Below are 22623 nucleotides of genomic sequence, written 5' to 3'. Positions count from 1 at the left end.
ATTACCCTCTCTGCTTTGAAATGAAGGTCACAGCTGGTCAGAGTTTACCTGAATGGGTTGGATGGGCGTTAGGACCCGTGGTGTTTCTGTCTGAAACTTTCTCGATCTGATTGGCTGCACGGTTTCGGCCCATTGTCTTTTACTCCAAGGCGATTGGTTGGTTGCTAATGGCCGACGTACGGATGGCGAGAGGGTGGGGGCAATCCAATTGAGATCGCGTTCCTGAGGAGAGGCTGGGCTGGGCAGAGCGGCACAGGGCCGGCGCCATCCAGCTCTGGGTTTGAGGGAATAATCAGCCGCCGGGCCGCGTTCAGCCAGGAGGCGGAGCGATTTATCAGATATTTAACGCTGTGATCCTGCGGCTCGCAGCCCCGTCCCTGAGCCTCACGTCATGGCGTTGGTGAGTGAGTGGGGGCTGCGCTGGGCCAGGAGAAGCCTGAAAGAGTGAGTGTTCAGAGCGGTGGCGGAGAGGATGCTTCCAACTTCTACATTTCAGTTCAGGGTATCCAGGGTCGTCAGTGCCCCCCCCCCCCCCCCCGGTATCCAGGGCTGCCAGTGGCCCCCCCCCCCCCCGTATCCAGGGCTGCCAGTGCCACTGGATATCCAGCTGCCAGTGGGTGCCCCAGGTATCCAGGGCTGCCAGTGAGCGCCCCGAGTATCCAGGGCTGCCAGTGAGCGCCCCGAGTATCCAGGGCTGCCAGTGAGCGCCCCGAGTATCCAGGGCTGCCAGTGAGCGCCCCGAGTATCCAGGGCTGCCAGTGAGCGCCCCGAGTATCCAGGGCTGCCAGTGAGCGCCCCGAGTATCCAGGGCTGCCAGTGAGCGCCCCGAGTATCCAGGGCTGCCAGTGAGCGCCCCGAGTATCCAGGGCTGCCAGTGAGCGCCCCGAGTATCCAGGGCTGCCAGTGAGCGCCCCGAGTATCCAGGGCTGCCAGTGAGCGCCCCGAGTATCCAGGGCTGCCAGTGAGCGCCCCGAGTATCCAGGGCTGCCAGTGAGCGCCCCGAGTATCCAGGGCTGCCAGTGAGCGCCCCGAGTATCCAGGGCTGCCAGTGGGTGCCCCGGGTATCCAGGGCTTCCAGTGGGTGCCCCGAGTATGCAGGGCTGCCAGTGGGCGCCCTGGGTATGCAGGGCTGCCAGTGGACGCCCCGGGTATCCAGGGCTGCCAGTGGGTGCCCCGGGTATCCAGGGCTGCCAGTGGGTGCCCTGGGTATCCAGGGCTGCCAGTGGGTGCCCTGGGTATCCAGGGCTGCCAGTGGGTGCCCTGGGTATCCAGGGCTGCCAGTGGGCAACCAGGGCTGCCAGTGGGTGCCACGGGCGTCCAGGGCTGCCAGTAGTTTCCAGGGTATCCAGGGCTGCCAGTGGGTGCCCTGGGTATCCAGGGCTGCCAGTGGGTGCCCTGGGTATCCAGGGCTGCCAGTGGGTGCCATGGGCGTCCAGGGCTGCCAGTAGTTTCCTGGGTATCCAGCTGTTAGGCCCCTGGGTACCCAGCTGCCACTGCCCCTGGGTAGCCAGCTGCTAGTTGCCCCCCCCCCCCCCGGTATCCATCTGCCACTGCCCCCCCTCCCCGCCGGGTATCCAGGTACCAACCCCCTGGCCCCTTCTCCTCGGTATCCAGGTACCATGTCCTCCCTCATGCGTATTCAGGTACCATGCCCCCTCCCCTCCACACCCCCCCCCCCCTCCAAGTATCCAGGTACTGCCCCACCCCACCCCCGGTATCCAGTGACCAGCCCCACCCCACTCCCTGTATCCAGAGGTCAGGCACCTCCACTCTGGGTATCCAGGGACCGTTCCCTTCCCCACCCCACCCGGGTATCCAGGGGCTGATCTCTCGCGTATCCAGTGGCCGCTCCCCACTCCCCCACATATCCTCCCCCTGTATCCAGGGGTACCTGCTACCACCAGTTTTGCACCAGGACCTTTGTATTAATTTATTCTTTTCGATAAAGATTTACCTGGAAGGTTTCTCCAGCACTCCCAGAATTTCCCTCCCTAACTGCACTGTGGGTGTATCTACACCATCACATGAGCTGCGGCAGTTCAAGAAGGCAGCTCACCACCACTTTTTCAGGATAATTCAGGATGGACAATAAATGCTGGCCTAGCTCATGATGCTTACATCCCATGGACAAATAAAATTAAATAAAAATCCACATTGCCTCAATTTTTTGAAGCCTGATTGATATTTCTCAGGCTTAGCACCGATGATAACTCAAAATGACTTTGCACAATGAAGTTGTAGGCTGGACCAATTCTGGAGCAAGTGGGCACTAGTGGGTGGTTCTGTCTGCACTTTCAATACCCAAGATTGAGGGGGAAATTAAGTATTTGATGTGTGCAGGACTACTCATTGACTTCCCAACTTTTTGTAAAACTTAAATTATTTGGGGAAAAAAGCTGTCGGCTGTTCTCTGAGAATGTGTTTGCACTGCAGAATTAGAATGAAAGTTTAATATGTTTGCTTTCCACCAGTTGCGCCTCTGCTGTGATCCTCCAGTTGGTTTCTTACCCCATACAAAATGCCTGGTTAAGAAAATATTGGCAAGGACACCAGGAGAATTCCCTTGCTTTCTTTGTACAGTGCCATGAGGTCTCTTACATCCACCTGATAGGACAGATGGAACATGGCCCTGAAAAATTGAGATATTATGGAATGTCAAACTTCTCTAGTATGATTTTTAAAAATCCACAATTTAAAATAATGGCTTATGTATTAATCCAATCATTATAATTTATTTCGATATTTGAACATTTATATTAAGATTGAAGGGTGTTAAAAGTGTTACTAACTTTCTGGTGTGCCGTGCGTGAAGAGTGAGATTGACTACTTTCTTACATCGCTGCTGCTGCACTCCAAGGGGTTCCACTTGACCTAGCATCAGATTTAAACTGGAAAGGAAAATCTGCACCACAGACATCGCTAGATCTTGTGGGCAGCTTTCTTCGAGGCCTGCATCGTTGTTTCAGTGCTAACTGCAATATCTAGCCTGGAATGGGGTCGAGTCCATGACCTCAGTAGGACGTGAGAGTGCCATCACTGAGCAAGAGTACACTGTTTTGGAGGATTGTTTATGTGGACCTCCTCTCAAACACGCTCAAATAGTGGTGTGTATATAAGTTGTAAATGTTTTTACATATCTTATGGAGCCAATCCTACAGTTTTTGTCACCCGGTAGACCTGTTTTCAGCCAGTCACATTCTAAAATGCATTGTGCAAGATTTCTTCAAGCACCTATCTAAAAATAAGTTTTTAATATGTTCAATGAAAATCTAAGTAGCATTGTAAACCTTTAGTTAATAGTACGGTAACTCTAGTGGACGTGGAGAGGATGTTTCCACTTGTAGGAAAAACTAGAGCCAGAGGACACCACCTCAGACTAAAGAGACGATCCTTTAAAACAGATGAGGAGGAATTTCTTCAGCCAGAGGATGGTGAATCTGTGGAACTCTTTGCCGCAGAAGGCTGTGGAGGCCAATTCACTGAGTACTTTAAGACAGAGATAGATAGGTTCTTGATTAAAAGGGGATCAGGGGTTATGGGGAGAAGGTAGGAGAATGGGGTTGAGAAAATATCAGCCATGATTGAATGGCAGAGCAGACTCGATGGGCCAAGTGGCCTAATTCTGCTCCTATGTCTTATGGTCTTATGGTTTAGATTAAATTTACTAAAACTTGTAAAATGGAGGTGCTTAAAAGATTCACAGTGGTTATACTATTAGAAAACAATCATTCCAGATGGAATTCACCTTTAGTTACTGAGAGAAGGAAAAGTGAGAATTGAGGAGGCTCTGGTCCCAGTATTCCAATCGTAAATGGTTTTGGGGGTGATGCCAGAGGACTGGGCACTGTACGTGTTGCACCCCTGTTAAAGGGGAGAGGGATACATTGGGCAACTACAGGCCCCATCAGCTTAAGGTCGGTGGTGGAGAAACCTTTTGAGGCAATAATGTGAGGCAAAATTCAATGGCATTCAGAAACATATGAACCATAGAATGGTTACTGTACTGAAGGAAACCATTCGGCCCATTGTGTCTATGTTAGAGCACTCTGCAAAAGCAACTCGACTAGTCCCATTCATCTTCAACCCCCCCCATTTTCTTTTCAGATGAACCCCACTCATCAATGCAGTTCAGATCCTAACCACCCACATGTGTTTTAAAAAAAAAAAAAGTTTTCTCATATCACCATTGGCTATAAATGATGGGCTAATAAATGACAGTCAGCAAGGTTTGTTCAATGCATATCTTGTTTGACCACCCATACTGGGTTTTTTGGTGAAGAATCGGAGAAGGTTGAAGATTGAGAAGGGTTGTGTAGTTGTATACATAGACCTTCAAAAGCTATTTGATAAAGTACCACATAATACCACATAATTTGTTGGCAAATTAAAAACTCATGCTATTCAAGGGACAGTGACAGCAAGGATACAAAATTGACTAAGCGACCAAAAGCCGAAGGTAATGGTGAAAGTTTGTTTTTTGGATTGGGGGCTGATTACGGTGGCATTTCCCAGTGGTCGGTATTAAGGCCACTATTTTTACATATATTAATAATCTAGACATGGGTATGCAGGAAATAATTTAAAAGTTTGCAGATGATACAAAACTTGGAAATATATTAACAAAGAGCTGGATAGTCACAGTCTTCGGGAGGACACAGACAGACTGGTAAAATGATGAAATGAATCAACACATAGCACATGGAATTTAACAGAGGATTATGAAGTGATACATTTTAATAGGAAGCATGAGGAGAGGCAATATGAAAAAAGAAGACTTGTGTTTGTATAGCACTTTTTACAACCACCAACCGCCTGACAGTGTCAAACAGCTTTGCTTTGTTTAGGATGAGGAAATCTGACAGATGTTTCCTCCCACAGTCCAAAGATGCGCAGGTTAGGTGGATTGGCCATGTTAAACTGCCCTTAGTGTCCAAAAAAAAGTTTGGATGGGGTTACGGGGATAGGGTAGAGGTGTGGGCTTAGGTAGGGTGCTCTTTCCAAGGGCTGGTGCAGACTCGATGGGCCGAATGGCCTCCTTCTGCACTGTAAATTCTATGGTTCTGTAAATGGTTTTGATGGAGTAAATGAGAAACTGTCCAGTGGCAGAGAAGTCAGTAACTACGGGGGTCTGGATTTAAAGCAATCGTCAAAAAGAACCTGTGGTGGGAGGAGGAACGTTCTTTTACACAGGAAGTGATAGCGATCTGGAGTGCATTACCTGAAAGAAAATTCAATAGATAATTGAAAGTGAAAAGAATACAAGACACTGGGGGAAAGAGACAGGGTGTGGGACAAATTAAACAACTCTATTAAAGAGTTGGCCCAGTAGAGGGATCAACAGAATTGTTATCGCGCAGAAGGAGGCTGTTTGGCCCATCGTGTCTGTACTGGCTCTCCAAACAAGCATCATGACTTGATGCCATTCTCCTGTCTTTTCCCCGTACCCCTGCACTCTGTTTCGATTGAATAATCTTCTAATGCTCTCTTGAATGTGATGATTGAACCTCCCTCCACCTCCACCACCCTCCCAAGCAGTGCTTTCCAGACCCGAACCACTCATTGTGTGAAAAGTTTTTTCTCACACATATTTGCTTCTTTTGCAGATCACATTAAACCTGTGCCCCACAAGCATTGTCTTGTACAAAATTAGAATTTACGTTTTGTAGCATGCGGTTAAACAGGGATTGATCTGTATAGAATGGGGATAATTTAACTTTGTAGTCCAACATACCCTATTCTGATACTAAATTGTACTAGGGATATAATATCTATACTTTTAAGAATAGATAATGATGTGGAGAATAGATAACAAAGACAATGGTAAATACAAGAAAGCTAATTTCGCGGGAAGTTTAGCTTAAACCGACTGTATGAAGATCCAGCTTTCACACTGATTTGAACTAGATTTAATATAAAACACATCAATCTCTAACCATTTTTATGCTCTTAAACCAGTGTTGCACGAGTCATTCTGCTGCAAGCCCGTTTTTTCTAAATAGATGTTTCTGATTTGAGTGACCTTGTTAGTATAGTACTAACCTTGTTAGTATTGTTTCAAGTTAATGTTTCTTTCCTTTAAACTTCACAGGCGATGGTTTTGTGCGCTGACTTTCTTAAGAAATGCTTCAACAGGTATTTTTTTTTTGTTGTATTATTGATGCGGGTTTCACTGATACCTTTCACCAATTTGTAATCATTGCGTAATTTGCATTTATCCTCCTGATTAAATATGTTCAATTTAGAACATCGGTTTCCAAGTATTGTAAAAAAGAGTTGATGTCCAGAGCAGTGCCAGTGCATGACAATATAATTGGAGATGTGTTGTTTTTATGCTATACAAACAGCCGATGCAATATTGAATAGATATTGTTCCCAGAATTTTGAATAGGATTATGCACTTCTGCTTGCAGAAGGAAGTCGCTTCAGGGCCAAAAATATTCTGTTCAACTAATTGCACTGGACCCTTGTGAAAACCTGATAGCCGTGGACCCACTTGGCTGGTGTCTGCATGTTTTTTTGTTCCTGCTTGCTGACTGAAAGCTATTGATTTGCTAGTATCCAGTATAGCAGTTTGAAGGCTGATTTTAAAGGAATGCTCCATTTCAGATCTTTTTTCACACCTTTTCTGTTAATAGTGAATCACTTTTGAAGAAATTCTGCCCGTTTTGTCAACTCGTGGACTTTGTTGTTTAGCCTTCTGATTAGCTTGCCACTTCCACAGTTTCTGAGGCTCTGCACCTCAGATGGGTTGAATTAGTATCTAAATTGAGAACTGGCCACCCTTGTGAATCAGTATGGCATCTATCCACTATTTAAAGATCTAGAGCTTTCAAAGTTGTTTTTATATATCATGTAACACTAGTGTCACAGCCATGAGATCAACCATTTAATTTCTGGATGACAGCCCAAAGTTTGAATCAATTGAAAACTAATGATGTAGCAAGAATTCACCCTCCGCATTCTATCTAAAGGCAAGGTATTCTTAGTGAAGGAAAGCTAATCACTTCAGTATACGGGCAGTCCTCGGACTTACAACACAATTGGTTCCAGAAAACCATGTTGTAAGTCAGAAGATTATAAGTCAAAACTGATTTTCCCATGGGAACAATGTTATAAATGAGGGATTGGTTCCTGGACCAAGGCTGGAAATCACTCCTGGAGCATCCCGCAGTGTTAAATGCTGTCAACACTTGCCCTGTCAAGTCGCAGAGGCGACTGTTGCTGTCTGCGTGCTTAACACGTGTCCCTCGGTTAGTGAGAGGGATATAATGAAGCCATTCAATCGCTGTCGTTGCTTGTTGAACCTTGAACTTCTGCGAGTCTGTGCACATATTAAATACAGCATAAGCATATAAATGTGTTAAATCTTGCTGGTTGTGCCGAAAGGATTTAAGAATATTGCTCTAATTTCCAACATAATAAAGAAGGTTTAGGGGCGGCATCTGGCGCAGTGGATAGCACTGGGACTGCGGCGCTGAGGACCCAGGTTCGAATCCCGGCCCTGGGTCACTGTCCGTGTGGAGTTTGCACATTCTCCCCATGTCTGCGTGGGTTTCACCCTGATATACCTTCAATTCACCGAGGGGCAGAGGGAGCGATTGAACATTAGGCTTTATTCATCATGAACCTGCCTAGCCAGAGTTGGTTGTACAGATGAATGCCGCCCACAGGCGGCCGATCTATATATGGCCCCGGTGAGGGCGGAGCCAGAGGCGGAGCCCACCGGGGTTACAGTACAGTACCTAGCAGCTCGTATCACCACTTCCAGGTCATAGGTTACAGTATCATACATGCATTAGGTGAATACATTCACCACACACCCCCACAACCCAAAAGATGTGCAGGTTAGGTGGATTGGCCACAGTAAATTGCCCCTTAATTGGAAATAAAAAAGAATTGGGTACACTAAATTTTAAAAAAAATAATAAAGAAGGTTTGCCCTGTCCTGTCATATAGATGGGCAGCACAGAACATCAATGCGCATGTGTGAACGTGCTGGTGTGTTGTTGTAAAGGCAAAATCGATGTTGTAAAGTCAAAATGGGTTGTCAATTTATAAATGTTGTATGTGCCGTTCATCATAACTCGAACGTTGTAAAGTCGAGGACTGCCTGTAATATGAGAACAAAAAGCACTAGGAGCGCTCAGTGGGTCTGATAGTATTGTTCTGATGAAAGGTCACAGACCTGAAACATTAAATCTGTTTCTCTCTCCATAGATGCTGCCAGGCCTACTATGCATTTCCAGCATTTTCTGTTTTTATTTCAAATTCCCAGCATTTTGCTTTTTATCACAATTTTATTATTCTGTAGACAGAGTTTGTAAGGTTTATACTGAAGTTGTTATTATTTTTCATAGAAATTATTTGATGGATTGTAGATGATTGCTAATTATGAGCTAAGTTTAGAGGATTTTTGTATTTTGTCATTTGTCATCACTCTTGGACACTGGTAGCTAAAGCTCGAACAGGAAGGAAAATTATGTTTTTCGTAATAGTTTTATGTAGGTTTGTTTTCTGAAAGTTCGCTTTTTATTTGTGTGTGTGTGTGTATGTATATATATTATATATACAGCTGTCTCGTATAAAATCGGAATGTAATTTAATATGTTTTTGCAGGCAGTTGCAGAATCGAGAAAATTCTTATTGCAAATCGGGGAGAGATTGCCTGCAGGGTAATGCGGACAGCAAAGAAGATGGGAGTTCGTTCCGTAGCCGTTTACAGTGAAGCAGACAAAAGTTCCATGCATGTCACAATGGTATGCTATGTTATAGGAGAACACATAAAATGAAGTTTCAAACAATATTTTGATTCTTTATATGGATTGATCCAATGGCGTGATGTTATGTTTACTTATCAGAGTGAATAATGCTAGTACTGGCAGATGGACTGAGGTAAAACTTTACTTCACTGGAGGCACATGACAGTTGGAAATGATTCAGCTGTCCATTATACCTTTAAAGGTAATGAATAGTAAAATCAGATGGGGGTGTATAATGAGCAGCTGGTCCACTACTGTGGTTTGCAACCCCACAGAGGTTGCCTCTTACCCCAAGAATTATTTTCTTTCTTGCACAACTAATAGTTTTAGGCACTCCGAGTTTGGGACTTAACTATTGCATTCCGCACTCTAGATTCCATTCTTGTTTTTCCACCCATTCAGAAAAAGAGTCTATTTACTTTGGATGTACAGTCTCTTATCTGGGTGACCTGTCCTGGGCTGTGTGTTATCCCTAGTGGCATGCTAAAGTGTGTGATAGTAGCAGACACCAATGCACAGGCATTGGCATTGAGCATATCGTTCATACTTGTATGAATCAGATTGGGGGGGGGGGGTGGTATTTGGCTCTACTATATGCTATAATGTGCCATTCCGGATCATTGTGAATATCCTAAATCCAAAAGTGGGCAAAGTACTTTTTTATGTATAGTGATCCAGGCGCTTATTCTTTTGATTTTCCCAGTTTGTATGGAGTGTAGAATGAGGTATAGCAAAAGCCAGTACACTTCCAGTAAAATAGTCATTTAGAATTTCAGTTGCTCTCTGCTTGTGTATCTCTCTTGATTCTACTAGTGTGTAATTAATGTTTGTTTTCAATTCTCAATCTGTTCTCTTCGCTTAAACTATGTGAACAAACTGAATAAGTCAATGGCTATTGGAAACTTGGATATTAGATCAAATTTGTAAACATCTCAATCATCACCAAAACTTGTAAAAACTATGTTTCACCCTATGTTCAGTTTATCCATTACATTTCTCAGAGTTACAAAGCTGGAGCTCAAGAGTATGGACAGTGGCGAACCCCTAATCCAACTCCTTGCCTGCTCCAAATACCAATTCAAATTGAATCCAATTCATGGTCTCTAAAGGAGAGACACACCAGATCCAGGCATTACACCTGATCCCACGCTCATCTTAGCCAAAAGGCTGAGGAGTCATAGATGCTGCCAGACCCGCTGAATTTTTCACGCACTTTCTGTTTTTATTTCCGATCTCCAGTGTCCGCAGTATTTTGCTTTTAGCATTATCCAGGATCCTTATATGTACACGTCTTGGACATTATTATTTCCTAAATCTAAGATATGGATTATTTTTGTAAGAAATAATCTTTTAAAAAAATATTTTATTCAAAATGTTTTGTTTATAACAGATAAAATATCCAAACCATTCCAACAAATGTTACTATCCCCCAGCGCATTCCCCCCCCCCCCCCCCCCCCCCCCCCCATCCACCCGTAACTGCTGACGGTAACCAGCTCCTCAACCTCTAGAATCCCTGATATTGGTTTCGAAAAAAGAAACCCAAAAATCAGCAAACCTGGGGCAAGACCAAAACGTATGCGTATGGTTTGCCGGCCTCCTAGAGCATCTCTCACATCTATCCTCCGCCCCCAGGAAGAACCCACTCATACGCGCCTTAGTCAAGTGCGACCTATGCACCACCTTGAACTGTATCAAACTTAATCTCACACGAGGTGGAGTTGACCCTTTGCAGAGCTTCGCTACTCACATCCCCACAAGACCACCGCAACCTGTCCTCCCACTTCTTCATTATTTCCTCCAAAGAACCCCGCTTAGTTGCCATCATCTGCCCATAAATGTATGAGCTCCTTCCCTCCCCTAGCTCATCCAAAGACAGGACCCTATCCAAAAGGGAAGGCGCAGGCACCAGGAGAAACTAAGGAAGCTCTTTCCGCATAAAGTCTTACACCTACAGATATCTGAATACATTTCCTCTCGTAAGCTGGAACTCTCTTCTAGCCCTACAAACCTACCCTCCAAAATCAGGTCTCTAAATCTCTCAAACACCTCCGTCTCCCATGCCCTTAACGTTGAATCTAGACCAAGTCAAACAAACCTACGATTCCTACAGATCGGCACCAACAGCGACATACTGTCTGTCTCTCTGCAAAAAGTCCCATGCAGCCTGAGGAGTCTTGCCCGCCCAAATGAATGTAGATATTAATTTATTGAAAGCCTTAGAAAGAAAGAAGCCTTAGAAAGAAAGACTGGGAGTCATTGAAACTGAAACCTTGGAAGAATATTCCTTTTCACTGTGTGAACTCTACCTACCAAAGTCAAAGGAAGGGCATCCCCACCTCTTCACAAATCAGCCCTCACCCCATCAACCAGACAGGCAAAGTTCTGTTTATGGAGCGAGGGCCAAGCATTAGCCAACCAAATTCCCAGACACCGGAAAGGAACCAAACTCCCCCCACCCCATTGGAGAGAGAGAGAGAGGATCTGTAATGTGCAACAACAAATCATCCATATAAAGGGACATCCTATGCTCCCTCCCTGTTCTATTCTCCTTGACTTAGAAGACGATCCAAGCGCAATGGCCAGTGGCTCGATTGCTAAAGGAAACTGCAGCGGGGATAATGGGCACCCCTGCCTTGTATCCCTGTTCCATCGAAAGTACAAGACCTCAGGACATTGGTACTGGCAACTCGCAGTAGGAGCCCTATACAAAAGCCTAACCCAGGACATCAACTTTGGCCAAAAACCGATTTGCTCCATAACCTCCAAAAGGTACCTCCACTCAACCCGATCAAACACCTCAGCGTTCATCGCGATAATCACCGCTGGCTCGGCTACTGAGGAGAGCAACAGCACCATTTTCAAGAGTCTCCTAATGTTGGCTGCTGAAAGTTGCCGTCCCTTAACAAAACCTGACTGCTCTTCCGAAACCATCCCTGGCAGACGAGGCTCCCAATGCATTGCCAGCACCTTGGACAAGAGTTTTGCATCAATATTTAACAGAGAAATAGGTTGGTACATCCCACACTCCGCTGGATCTTTGTCCTTTTTCAAGATCAAGGTGATCGAAGCCTCCGCCCCCCCCTCCCCGAGCAAAGAGTTGTTGAACATCTCCAACAGAAGCGGAATGAGCAGCCCAGCAAACTGTTTATATAACAGGACCAGGAATCCTTCCCGACCCGGTGCCTTAACAGTCTGCATAGCTCAAAATCTGCTGCCGAAACGGCACCTCCAACTCCTTCCTCCTATCCCGCTCCACCTCCGGAAAGGTCAACTCATCTAAACATTGTACAATGGCGATTCCTGCTCCTGAGGCTCAGACTGATATAGTCCACAGTAAAAGGTCTCAAACGCCTCATTGACCTTCCCTCGGGCCAACCGATGCATATCGAGATCAGGAAAAGACACCAGGAATAAAATGTGTCACATCCCAATTCGGTGCATATACGTTAATCAAAACTACCGACATGCCGCTAATGCCCCACTTAAAATTACATACCTCTCTCCGGAGTCCACCATAACATTCGCCGCCGAGATAGTCACCCTCTTATTAACCTTCCACAGCCTTATCATAGAATGGAATCAACAGTACAGAAGGAGGCCATTCGGCCCATCGAGTCTGCACCGGCCCTTACAAAGAGCACCCTACTGAAGCCCAAATAGCTATCCTATCCCAGTAACCCCCACTTAACATATTATGGACACTAAGGGCAATTTAGCATGGCCAATCCACCTAATCTGCACATCTTTGGACTGTGGGAGGAAACAGGAGCACCTGGAGGAAACCCACGCACACACGTGGAGAATGTGCAGACTCCGCACAGACAGTGACCCAGCCGGGAATCGAACCTGGGACCCTGGAACTGTGAAGTAACTGTGCTAACCACTATGCTACCGTGCTGCCCACGGTGCCTTGCCTCACCCGTAACTCTCAAATGAGTCTCTTGTAGAACGATCATATCAGCTCATAAATCTTTCAAGCGGGCAAAATTCCGTGACCTTTTAACTGGTCTATTTAACTCCCTCACATTCCATATGACCAACCAGACAGGATCAGCCATTACCCTCCCATGAATCTGTCCGGCGGGACCGCGACCTGTGCCAGCTCCAGGCCCACCCAAGGTGGCTGCCATCACCCCCATACAACCACTTATTAAACACAAAGGAACCTGCACCATCAGTAATCTACTTCTCTCCTTCTCCCACTCCCTCGTACTCAGCCCCACCCCCTCCTGAACACCAGACAAACAGCCCACCAAAACCTTCCCCCACCCCAACAAAACAAATAAACCTTGTAATAATAATTTTTATTAGTGTCACAGGTAGGCTTACATTAACAGTGCAATGAATTAACTGCGAAAATCCCCTAGTCGCCACACTCCAGCGCTTGTTCGGGTACAATGAGAGGGAATTCAGAATATCCAATTCACCTAACAAGCACGTCTTTCAGGACATGTGGGAGGAAACCGGAGCACCCGGAGGGAAACCCACGCAGACATGGGGAGAACATTAAGACGCTGCACAGACAGTGATCCAAGCCGGCAATCAGACCCAGGTCTCTTGTGCTGTGAAGCAACAGTGCTAACCACTGTGCTACCATACCCTAAGCTTGTTACCATAAGACCATAAGACATAGGAGTGGAAGTAAGGCCATTCGGCCCATCGAGTCCACGCCACCATTCAATCATGGCTGATTTCAACTCCATTTACCCGCTCTCTCTCCATAGCCCTTAATTCCTCGAGAAATCAAGAATTTATCAACTTCTGTTGATACCATAAGAAACAAAAGAAATTCCCCCACCCCACCCCTCCCCCAATAGGTAACCGGCTGCTGCCATCTCCCTCCCTATCTCCGTTCCTGTTAACTAACAAATTTGCTAGCTAGGTGACCCCCACCTAGGTGAGGAAAAAAAACAGACCCTGCCACACCATGTTTCTAGTCCCCCAACCCAAACCCAACTTTAATATCAAACAATATAGGAAGAAAACAGAAATCCACACCCCAAGGCCCTCCCTCCAACAATACCATAAACACCCCCCAAACTGGCAAACTTCATTCCAACAACACACCCTCCCCTACTTTACAACTATCCCCCATACAAGAAAACAAAAACTTTTAAAAAAAATACAGGGGAACTCAAGAGTACCCAAACAAAAAAGGATCATAGCCCTCAAAGTCTTTAGTCCCCCTCCCAGTCTATGATTATTAACAGAGTATTTTGCCTCCTCTAGCACGTCAAAATAATAATATCTGTCTCTGAAAGTAACACGAAGATGAGCCATCCCAAAACACGCATTGCTTCTGTAGATGGCCGTCTTGGCCTTATTGAATGCCGTGCTTTTAAAAAAAATAATCTTTATTAATGTCACAAGTAGGCTGACAACATTGCAATGAAGTTACTGTGAAAATCCACTCGTCGCCACACTACGGTGCCTGTTGAGGTACACTGAGGGAGAATTCAGAATGTCCAATTCACTTATAGCTTGCCAACTCTGCCCCAACATCTTTATATATTCGGATGGGATGGCCCCACCATCTACATTTTCAAGTGTCCTTCGCCCATCTCAGAACCTGCTCCTTATCCAGGGATCTAATTCTGTCACACTTTACCAAGTTCCTCCAAAATAAACACCCAAAAGGATCAAAAACCAAATCCTCAGGCAGGAGCTACCTCGTGCGCGACTGCTCACCTCATAGCCGCCACCGAAAACAATATGATGCTTTTTCATTTCAAGCAAGCGAAACTGTGAAGAAATCAAAATGGAAAAACTACAGTGGAAGTAATTAATTTTATGCCAATTTTTTTGCTGTATAGAAAATTGTAAGGTTTGCCTTCAACCAGCCCACTGAAACCCAAAACCCACCTCCTCCCCCACTGCTAATATCCTGAAGTATCCTAAACCTAAGCTCAGAAAAAATAAAATAATTCCCCCCCCGCCTGTGTTTACAAGAGTGAGCTCACATGGATTGATCATATGTGATTTCTATATTAATAGTGCTTTTGTTAGAAAAGCAGTTGCAACTACCTTCTACCTTGCCAGCATGTTTTGTCACCAAAGATGATGACACAGAAATTGTTGCTTTAATGTGTTTGGCCAAGCCAAAAACAATAGTAACTATTAGATTCAAAATTACCATGGATGTTTTCATTGTGTACTGATCCTTTGTCATCCATCAGGCTGACGAAGCTTACCACATCGGACCAGCAGCCTCCCAGCAGAGCTACCTAAATGTGGAAAAGATCATTCAGGTAGCGAAAACATCAGCAGCTCAGGTAATTTTGTTGACTAATTTTGTGATTGTTTGTTCCGGTTAAAACTGAGAATTCCTGTGTGAAATTCAATTTGATTATTGTTATATACCATGTGACCTCCCACACACTGACCATGCAAGACGGAGACCCCATTGAACTGATGAATAAATCTTAAAACTTCATCTTGTGAACAATGTTTGTAACAGTATATATGATTTGTAATAACCATTGAATTACTGTATAAATTAAAATTATATTTTTTCAGCTTTGTGTGTGGTAAACTCAAATTCATGCACTGTAAAAGTATATATTTGCAACCAGTGATGTACTGGATTTATTACACTTGCAAAAGGACTCAAAAATTCACACGTGCAATTCTGATAAATTAATGGCTAGTGTTCTTGGTATTTATTCTGTATAATTTTGTTTTTTTTGGGGGTGGGCGCTACATCTGGATTTTTCAGTCCACAATATTAGGAGACTGTGTGACGCAGTGGTAGCATCCCTACTGCTGGACCAGATTCTCCAGGTTTGAGTCCCACGCCAGGTCTTGTTGGCCACAGAAAGAACGTTCAATGCGGTTGAGTGAGGCAAGGGAGAAAATAGCGAGACACTGGCAATAATTTTCAATTCCTCCCCGGCCACAGGAGAGGGACTGGAGGATAGCCAATGTGGTACCATTATTCAAGAAGGGAGGCAGGGATAAACCAGGAAACTACAGGCCTGTTAGTCTAACCTCAGTGGTGGGGTAACTAGTGGAAGCAATTCTGAGGAACAGAATTAATCTGCATTTGGAACGGCAGGAATTAATCAAAAACAGTCAGCATGGTTTTGTTAAGGGGAGGTCATGTCTGACCAACTTGATTTAATTTTTCAAAGACATGACCTGGTGTGTAAAAATGCATTTGACATAGTCTACTTGGACTTAAGCAAGGCTTTTGATAAGGCCCCACGTGAGAGATTGATAGCGAAGATAAGACCCCATGGGATCCAAGGAAATTTGGCAAATTGGATCCAAAATTGGCTGAGTGGCAGGAAGCAGAGGATGGTACAAATAATAAATAGTGAGGAGTACAGGCTTCGATTACAGGAGGATATAGACAGGCTGGTCAGATGGGCTGATCAATGGCAAATGGAATTCAATCGGGATAAGTGTGAGGTAATGCACTTGGGCAGGACTAACAAGGCAAGGGAATACCTGATAAAGGCAGGACCCCGGGAAACACCGAGGATCAGAGGGACCTTGGTGGGCTTGTACATCCGTCCCTTAAAGAAGCAGAGCAGATGGGTACAGTGGATAAGAAGACATATGGTATACTTGCCTTTATGAACCGAGACAGGGAGTTTACGAGAAGGGAGGTTATGCTGGAGCTGTGTAAAATGTTGGTTAGGCCACAGCTAGAGTATTGAGTGCAGTTCTGGAATCCACATTATAGGTGGGATGTTTTCTTTAGAGCAGAGGAGACTGAGTGGAAGGTGGGGGACATGTCTGAGATGTATAACATTTTTGGAGCATAGATAGAGTGGACAGAAAGAAGCTTTTCCCTTTGGTGGGAGGATCAAATACTAGAGATTTACGCTAAGGGGCAGGAGGTTTGGAGGGGATGAGAAGAAAAGCTTTTTTACGCCGAGGGTGGTGGGAGTGTGGATCTCGCTGCCTGACAGCGTGATGGAGGCAGAGATACTCATGTAATTTAACAAGTATTTAGATGTGCACTTGCGATCCCAAGGCATACAAGGCTATGGGCCAAGTGCTGAGAAATGAGATTAGAATAGTTAGGTGGTTGTTTTTGACCGGTGCAGAAGCGATGAGCTGAAGGGCCTTTTCTGTGCTGTATGATTCAGTGACTCTTTGGCTCGAGAAGTACCGAATCCTAACACAGCTGTGCTGTTATGATCTGTCATCTTTGTTTTGTGGAAGGCAGCACGGTGGCGCAGTGGGTTAACCCTGCTGCCTCACGGCGCCGAGGTCCCAGGTTCGATCCCGGCTCTGGGTCACTGTCTGTGGAGCTTGCACATTCTCCCTGTGTTTGCATGGGTTTCGCCCCCACAACCCAAAGATGTGCAAGATAGGTGGATTGAACACGCTAAATTGCCCCTTAATTTGAGAAAAATGGTTTAGCACAGGGCTGAATTGCTGGCTTTGAAAGCAGACCAAGGGAGGCCAGCAGCACGGTTCAATTCCCGTACCAGCCTCCCCGAACAGGTGCCAGAATGTGGCGACTAGGGGCTTTTCACAGTAACTTCATTTGAAGCCTACTTATGACAATAAGCGATTTTCATTTCATAATGAATTGGGTACACTAAATTTATAATTAGAAAAAAAAAAAATCTTTGTTTTGTGGCTGTTCTCTTGCAGGCCATCCACCCAGGCTACGGATTCCTCTCCGAGAATACAGAGTTTGCTGAACGATGTAAAGAAGAGGGCATTATTTTTATTGGACCTCCTTCCTCAGCCATCAGAGACATGGGCATCAAAAGGTAGTAAATTGATCTGTGGTTAGCATTTAATGTATAAACAATTAAGCTTTTTCCCAGGGTGGGAGAGTCAATTACTAGAGGGCATAGGTTTATGGTGCGTGGGCAAGGTTTAAAGGAGGTGTACGAGACAAGATTTTTACACCGAGGGTTGTGGGAGCCTGGAACTCACTGCGGGGGAGGTAGAGAAGCAGATACGATAGTGACCTTTAAGGGGCATCTTGACAAGTACACAAATAGGATAGTGTCCCCAGAAGGGTAGGGGGTTTTAGTTCAGATGGGCAGCATGGTCGGTGCAGGCTTGGGGAGGGCCAAAGGGCCTGTTCCTGTTCTTTGTAAATATAAACAGTCAACTGTCGAGAGGTGGTAAGGTGGTACACAATTTTAAAAGATTTCTTGTTAACCATCAAGAATTTATGTAGCACTGCCCAATGCCTCCAATTTATTTCTGAGACTAAATAGTTGTTAGAGATCATTACCCTATGGTATGGTAGGTAAAGTGAAGTTGCCATAGTCCCTAATGACCATGGCTGCTTTCCCCTTTGAGGCGGAGAGCTGACTGGTGGTGATTTAACCGGAGGATCACCACACCTCAGTCGAAGGGCAAGGTTGAAAAGTGGGGGGGGGGAGGCCTTCATGAATAACCTTAGTCGGTACAGAGATTGAACCCACATTGCTGGCTTCACTCTGTATCACAAACCAGCTGTCCAGCCAACTGAGCTGACCCAGCCCCGGTACACTGGTACACTATGCCATTGAGTGAGTGGTAGCACACATGTATCTACCTCATGAAGGAGCTGCGCTCCGAAAGCTTGTGATTTCAAATCAACCTGTTGGACTTTAACCTGGTGTTGTGAGACTTACTGTGCGCACCCCAGTCCAGCCCTGGCATCTCCACATCATAAATAGAAGAAAGTAGAGGGTTCTAGGAGATGAACTTAGAAAGCTAAACAATGTACCTATGTTTTATTAGAAGTTTGAACATCATATTTTGATGGTAATAAAATATGTTTACATTTATTTTTAATATTTTTTACATTGTCCTTTGTCAAGCAGAACCCAGGTTTGTTATGATGTGATGTTATTCAAAAATTAAGCAAAATTCTATTGAAATAAAAGTAACTTACACCGGCAAGCATGAAGAATCGGCTTTCCATTCCATGCCGTTTACTATGGTCGCAATTCTCCCAAATAATTTCTACGTGTGGTCTCCGGCAGGAAACGCGTGACGATTCCCGGCATGATGCAGATCGCACACTCGGACATTTCTTTGGTGGGCGGGGAAAATCTCAAAATGAGTTCTCCCCGGCGCAAATCACACTATGGCCCTCTCGCGAGGATCTCCGGCCATAATGCAATGTGCGCCTGCGTGAGTGGGGCTGAAGAAATACCCCCTTTATTTTTGAGGCTATGCAGTTGAAATGTGTATCAAAAGTACTGACAGCCTGTACTACCATGCAAATAAGCAGGTGGCACAAAACTTACACACTGCCTATACTGAAAGGAACAAGCGCAGATTAATGGTATATTATGATCCCTTTTCAGGCCTTCTTCAATTCTCTTCCCCCCGTATTCCCCATGTCCACAAGAGCGCCACCTAGTGCAGTAGTTTTTAATGTCCTAAATTCCATCCTGCTCGACCAAGTGCTCTTTATTGCTAAAACATTTAGTTGCAAGTAAATTATATTTCTTTTTTTTTTAAGATTACAGCCATATTAAAATCCATTGAGAAATTTGCAAACATAATGTATTTGAATTTGCCTTTTAAAATGTTTTACCCAGCACATCGAAGGCCATAATGTCAGCTGCTGGGGTGCCTGTAGTTGAAGGTTACCATGGTGATGAACAATCTAATCACCAATTAATGGAGGAGGCCAGTAGAGTTGGTTATCCTGTGATGATAAAAGCAGTTCGGGGTGGAGGTGGCAAGGTAAGTTGTTGTCAAATTGCATTAATAAAATAGGCGAGGTATTATTTTAGGCTTTATTGCCTACAGATGCAGGATGCTGATGGTGAATTTACAGGCTGTTTGCTGGAAATCCTAAATGAAAGGGGAATAACATTCGGGTATCAGAAAAATTTATTGCAATGTTATTATTCCCTCTTGTGCAGTTTCTCATTCAGCATAAACCATATTTTGGGGGAAACAGAAGGACATAAGGTGGTAGAAATTGATATGCGAATGTCTTAATTTCTGGTGTGAAACAGGTGCATTGATGACTAATTTAGCAGTTCAATGGGCAGCAGCTCATCTGCTCGGGCCACAGTTAAATTTATCAGGACCTTTTTCAGGTGTAACTGCTGACTGCCTAAAACAGGTGTTGCATATGTTAATGAGGGGCATTCAGCCTGTTTTAACAACCCTGTGCCAAATTGGGTTGCTCAGAGCAGGCTCATATTTTTCTGCTGCTGAAGCAGTCTAGCAGGTGCTTGCTTCCTGAATGTACATGTAGAAAAACTTTTTTTTAAAAACTTGATGTGGTGCCATGAGGGGCAGGAGTGTGAGAACATGGTTGAACCTCTGTCAAACAGGCATGCTCTTTCTCGCTCTTGCTCTCTCTCCCTTTCACTCTCTCTCTCCCTTTCACGCTCTCTCTCTCCCTTTCGCGCTCTCTCTCTCCCTTTCGCGCTCGCTCTCTCCCTTTCGCGCTCTCTCTCTCCCTTTCGCGCTTTCTCTCTCCCTTTCGCGCTCTCTCTCTCCCTTTCGCGCTCTCTCTCTCCCTTTCGCGCTCTCTCTCTCCCTTTCGCGCTCTCTCTCTCCCTTTCGCGCTCTCTCTCTCCCTTTCGCGCTCTCTCTCTCTCCCTTTTGCTCTCTCTCTCCCCCTTTCGCTCTCTCTCTCTCCCTTTCGCTCTCTCTCTCCCTTTCGCTCTCTCTCTCCCTTTCGCTCTCTCTCTCCCTTTCGCTCTCTCTCTCCCTTTCGCTCTCTCTCTCCCTTTCGCTCTCTCTCTCGCTCACTCTTGCTCTCGCTCTCTCTCTCACTCTCTTTTCCTTTCGCTCTCTCTCAGTCTGGCTCTCTCCCTCTATTCACCCAAGTTCTGAGTTCCAATTTCAGGTGATCTTCAGGTGTCCTGTTTGGGGTATAGGTTGTGTAACCGATAACCAATTGGTTATGTAACCGATAACCAATTTCTATGCTGAGGCCCTTTCTTGTTACCTACCAATTTCTTCCATACTTCAGAAAATTGAGACTAGTAACAATTATCTTTATTTTTTATTTTGACCCACTCTCATCTCCCTCATAACTTATTTATCAGTTATTATTTGTTTTTTCCTGGAAATTCAGGAGGTCTTGTGGTGCAGTCGATAGTGTCCCTGCCTCTGCACCAGAAGGCCTTGAGTTCAAGTCCCACTCCAGGACTTGGTGGCCAAGGAAATTGTGCTGATAACACAATCAAAGAACTTGTAAGTTCTTCCAGCATACGCCACTGGCAGACAGTAAGAGAGGGAGATTCCTGGTCTGCTGTATGATGGAAAGCAAATTGGATTCTATAATTATAGCTTCAGACTACTACATGCATATTGCCACAGTTGGCTAAGTCGGTGTGGAGCAGATTGGTGCCAACAGCACCGCGTTTGATCTCTGTTCCAGCTGGGGTAGATTCAAGAACTGCCCCATTGTCCTACCCGTGTTGGAGGTTGTGTTGATGTGGTTCGAATCTCCCTTCAGGCAGGGGACTGAAGAAGAAGAATAAAAGTTTATAGACATGTAATTCTTACTGTCACTCCTCCATGAACTTGTCATACATTTACTGAATTTTTTCATCAGATTTTTAAAAAGTTATATTTATTGAAGTTTTACATTTTAACAAACTACGCAACAAAACCACAGGAATGGTACAACACCGCAAGAAAAGGTAAAAGCAGAGGGGAACATAACAGTACAACTGAGTCAATACAATCATTAGACATAACCTGAGAACTCTTTTTTTAAAAAAACACCAGAAAAGAAGGGGGAACAGAATGAAAACATGGTAAAATGGCCATTGCTCGCAACTACCACGAGAGTTCAGGATAATATTTTCGCACCATATTCGGGCGCACACCAACATCCAACTCCCACAACTCCAGTAGTGCACGAGGCACTAATGAGAGACCACTACCTCTTTCTCTCGGATACCAGACCCCCTGCAGGATCCAATCACTGATTCTTGTGAGAACCCCAGTTCTAAAAGGATAATACATATATGCCACACAACGCAACATAACTGCAGTCTCAGGCCCAGTACAGGACCAACATCATTCCATACAATTATACAGAGAGGACAGTCAGATATACAGATTATTATGATAATTGCTGTCAACGCCTCCCAAAAAAAAGGGATGGAAACTGCCAGGAGTGGATAACAGGGTAACAAACGGTCAGGACCCAACTGGGGTTTGTATTCCCCCAGCGCAGGCTGTTGATGAGAAAGGGGGAAAAAAAACTACTCAATCAAATACAAAATATATCCCGGCCATAAGGGACAACAGGACATCAACTAAAGTATAGAACTCAGCTCAACCCCAGGCCCCGTGCACAGAAGAGTTCCAGCGGCCTTCATTTCCGGGAGCGGGAGAGAGAGAGGGAGCCGGAGTGCAGCTTGTGAAGCAGGTAAGTGTTTAAACTTACCCCCAGGTTCCAGCGGCCTTCATTTCCGGGAGCGGGAGAGAGGGAACCGGTATGCAGCTTGGGAATCGGTTAAGTGTTTAAACTTACTCCCAGGTTCCAGCGGCCTTCATTTCCGGGAGCGGGAGAGAGAGAGGGAGCTCTGGAGTGCAGCTTGTGAAGCAGGTAAGTGTTTAAACTTGCCCCCAGGTTCCAGCGGCTTTCATTTCCGGGAGCAGGAGAGAGAGAGGGAACCGGTGTGCAGCTTGGGAATCGGGTAAATGTTTAAACTTACTCCCAGGTTCCAGCGGCCTTCATTTCCAGAAGCGGGAGAGAGAGAGGGAGCCGGACCCAGGTTCCAGCAGCCTTCATTTCCGGGAGCGGGAGAGAGAGAGGGAGCCGGAGTGCAGCTTGTGAAGCAGGTAAGTGTTTAAACTTACCCCCAGGTTCCAGCGGCCTTCGTTTCCGGGAGCAGGAGAGAGAAAGGGAGCCGGAGTGCAGCTTGGGAATCAGGTAGGTTCTGTATATAAGTTGGGCGGTTGCTAAA

General features: G+C 45.3%; 1 protein-coding gene across 2 annotated transcripts in view; it reads left to right on the top strand.

Moving 5' to 3' along the window:
* Nucleotides 1-213: 213 nt before the first annotated feature.
* The window catches only part of mccc1 (methylcrotonyl-CoA carboxylase subunit), a 79005-nt gene continuing 56595 nt past the window's right edge, over nt 214-22623 (top strand). The window contains exons 1-6 of one of the 2 annotated variants that reach the window (XM_072474217.1): nt 214-444; nt 6089-6132; nt 8617-8756; nt 14938-15033; nt 17372-17493; nt 19273-19420. In XM_072474217.1, coding sequence (XP_072330318.1) covers nt 392-444; nt 6089-6132; nt 8617-8756; nt 14938-15033; nt 17372-17493; nt 19273-19420 — 603 coding nt within the window. In that variant the 5' untranslated portion in view covers nt 214-391. The remainder of the gene's footprint in view (nt 445-6088; nt 6133-8616; nt 8757-14937; nt 15034-17371; nt 17494-19272; nt 19421-22623) is intronic. The other variant, XM_072474218.1, reaches the window with a different exon arrangement.

This window comes from Scyliorhinus torazame, chromosome 14, assembly GCF_047496885.1.
Source record: "Scyliorhinus torazame isolate Kashiwa2021f chromosome 14, sScyTor2.1, whole genome shotgun sequence".
Classification (NCBI taxonomy): domain Eukaryota; kingdom Metazoa; phylum Chordata; class Chondrichthyes; order Carcharhiniformes; family Scyliorhinidae; genus Scyliorhinus; species Scyliorhinus torazame.
Note: the sequence above shows the minus strand (reverse complement) of the source record. Positions and strands in the feature narration are given on the sequence as shown.